This window comes from Poecilia latipinna, unplaced genomic scaffold (genome assembly GCF_001443285.1).
Source record: "Poecilia latipinna isolate Pla-1442-1.1 unplaced genomic scaffold, P_latipinna-1.0 Scaffold6406, whole genome shotgun sequence".
NCBI lineage: Eukaryota > Metazoa > Chordata > Actinopteri > Cyprinodontiformes > Poeciliidae > Poecilia > Poecilia latipinna.
This window is the reverse complement of record NW_015119022.1, coordinates 1-3322: the sequence shown is the minus strand read 5'-3', so window position 1 is coordinate 3322 and position 3322 is coordinate 1. Positions and strand designations below refer to the sequence as shown.

General features: G+C 37.1%; 1 gene segment (V, D, J or C); it reads right to left on the bottom strand.

Annotated features, from left to right (window-relative positions):
• Window positions 1-1792, bottom strand: part of LOC106943918 (Ig kappa-b4 chain C region-like) — an 11378-nt gene extending 9586 nt beyond the window's left edge. Inside the window, 3 exon segments of the C gene segment in view lie at window positions 166-335; window positions 1431-1532; window positions 1777-1792. Of these exon segments, the coding sequence occupies window positions 166-335; window positions 1431-1532; window positions 1777-1792 (288 nt within the window).
• Between the last annotated feature and the right edge of the window lie 1530 nt (window positions 1793-3322).

Here is a 3322-nt window from a genome sequence, read left to right as displayed (position 1 = left end):
AGAATCAGCTCAGGACTGGGAGCACTGGTCTCTCCTCAGTGTCTCTGTGACTGCAGACTGGGAGCCCTGGGAGGCCTCACAGGTCACAGAGCCCACCTTCCTCCACTGGTCTGCAGGGAGCCTCAGGGTGCTGCTCCAGCTGTAGAGGCCGTCATTCTGCAGCACCCCGGGGCTCCTGCTCTGCTCCAAGCTGCTGCTGCTGCTGCCGTCCAGCTTCCAGGACAGAGTCCAGTCTGAGGGGAAGCCCTTGTTGGCCAGACACATGAGGGTAACCTGCTGCTGCTGCAGCTCCACACTGGAGGGGGGCAGCACTGTCAGGGTGGGGCGGGTATCACCTAGGAGACACCAATCAGGTTAGAGAACAGGAACTACAGATGTTAACCAGCAGATACTGTGTCATGGTTACAGTTAGTGAGGGGTTTTCTAAAATAAGAAGTTTCTGCCAGATGTTTTCATGCTTCACTCGTCACTCACTGACACATTGTTTCACTTCCCTTTAGAAGACTCAGATCAGCACAAGTAAAATCACCAAAGAATTTTAAAATAGCCTACAATGAAAAATTTAAAGTAGTCTTACATTTAAAATAAGAAAATAAAAAAAATATTCAGAATCTCATGTTTAAATGCAACAATGCATTATTTTATGATTGCAACAAATATTTGTGAATTCAATAGATTTTAAAGAAAGAGTTTACATTGAAACAAGAAACAAACTAAAGTTTTCTCTGTCCGTTTTCAACAGCAGATTAAGATTGATTTGATTCCATCGATAACAAGTTAGGTTATTGGTGGAACCAATAAAATCTGCTCTCTCAGAATTTATACACCAAACCACCAAACTTGCTTAAAACTTTTAGAAAAGCATTAAATTGATAACATTGACAAACTTACCAAACGTCAGTCTTGACCTTTATTTCAGAAGCAACATTTTATATAATGTGAACATAAAATATTTCACTTCATGTTGAAGTGAGATTCTATTTTTATGACATAAGAAAGTAATTATAGCAAATATATAATTTCATGCTTTCATTTACTTTTAAACATGCCAACATTTTTTAAATCTTAATATTAACTTACTTCCAACATCCAGTCTGGTTCCTCCACCAAAAGTCCACCACAGTGATACAAACTCACTGAGGCGCCGTACAAAAACCTCTGACTGTAGAGAGACGCAGCTCTCTGACTTTGTCTGACTAACCTAAACCTACAAACCAAGATTAAACTAAGATATTTTTTACTACTTAGATCAATATTAACTTGTAATACTTTGTCGTAATTTGTGATATAAACTATCACATATGTTCTGTATCTTGAAACTTTCTTTGTAAAACATACAATAATGCATCTTTTCCAGCCTCAATCTGTCAAACAGAATTAAAACAATACAATCAAGTAAAACTAAAAAAGCAGTTTTATATTTGACTTACTTCCAACATCCAGCCTGGTTCCTCCACCGAACGTGTACCACAGTGATACAAACTCATTGAGCCGTCGTACAAAAACCTCTGACTGTAGAGAGACACGGCTCTCTGAACACAAAACATGGAGAACTAGAATTTTTAAGATTTTTGAAAGCTAAAAACGTGAAAAATTAAAACTCATAATGATTTCTTGTCTAACACAGTTTGATGTAAGAACATTTATTGTTAACTTGAGAATTACTAATAAATTTATTTACATCTTACTCTCAATAAAATATGAACTGTAGATATTTTTAATTTCTCTAAAATGGAATAAAAAATACAATTAAAATAGCCCCACAATTATTCCCACCCAAAATGACGATCATGTACTGCTATATAGACATTGTTCCTCTTTGTTCCTGAGAATGTGAAGTAAAATGCTGTCATCCAGTCATAAAGAAGATCAATGGGCAGACCAGACACAACTTATGAGTCTGGAAATGGATGTAAAAAAGTCTAAAAATCATGTTGAATGACAGTTCTGTTAGGAAAGGAGTTTACAGGTTGAGATGATTGGAACAAATGGTTAACATGAATATAGAGCATTATGACCAAGAGAATTCACCTCCAAAGCAGATCATAAGTTGCTGAAACACGTCTCTAAAAATATAATCAATAGATCCACAGAATGATCTTGCTACTGTTGATATGAAAGGAAATGCCACAACAATCAAAATAATGCGTTTTAATCTTTGTGAGGATGGTTCCAAGAGGTAATCTATGCTCTCAAAATAATAAGTAAATATAACCTCTGGAGTAATGACTCTTTGGATACGAATCAAAAACCGAATTATTTGAACGCAAGGAGATGTGACACTTCAGTCACATACAGCACTACAAGATAAGAACCTCATTCTACCCTTGAAGCATGGAGGGATAACTGTTATGGATTGAGGTTGCTACGATGCAGCAGAAATCAGCCCCATTGAACTCTACATTGTTAAAAATGAGGGATCAGAAGTTAAATGTTGTACCCAAGAGGGATGAGAGAAAACAGGGAAGTATTCACTGATTTATTTAAAACCAGCCATGGGGAATGTGAAATGTTTTTTATAGCTCAGATACAACAGAAGTATTTAATGAATGTAATCTAATTTTGTGTTCTTTATTTAACTTTGAAATTATGGAGTTTACCTTTATAAGTTTATAACTGTGTGTTTCTTCACTTGATCTACAAGTTTAAATTAAAGCTGCTTATATGGCCTAAACTGGCCTATTTTCTCTTTTTAATTTAGTATGTTAATGTATTTTTGTAGATTATTTCAAAAGTCAAAACCATCTGCAGTTCAGAGAACACGACGATAGAAACTGAGGCCGTTATAAGAGAACATGTAGAGCTGATCTCCATGTGACTGACTGAGTGTGTTTGCATATGTGTCCTGCCTCTCTGCTGCAGCTGTTAAGAGGTCAGAGTTGATCCGTGGCTATCCAGGACTTTCAGAGCCACTGACACACCAGCAGCACAATGATGATGTCACTGACTCTACTGCTGACCATCCTGGGGCTCCTGGTTCAGGGTGAGACTCTGATAGGAACTTGGTTTGAGGAAGAACGATAATTAAAATTCTGCTGTCATGGAGAAATATTGAAACAAGATGTTAATGTTTTCTTTTATCTATTCACAGATTATCAATAATTTGTGAACCAACATAATTTTTCTAAATGGATGTTTTTCATGTTTTCCAGGTTCATCAGGAGACATCATCCTGACTCAGACTCCTGGATCTCAGTCTGTTGCTCCAGGACAAACTGTCTCCATCAGATGTAAAACCAGTTCAAGTGTTTATAGCAACCTCAACTGGTACCTTCAGAAACCAGCAGAAGCTCCTAAACTCCTGATCTATGCAGCTACAACT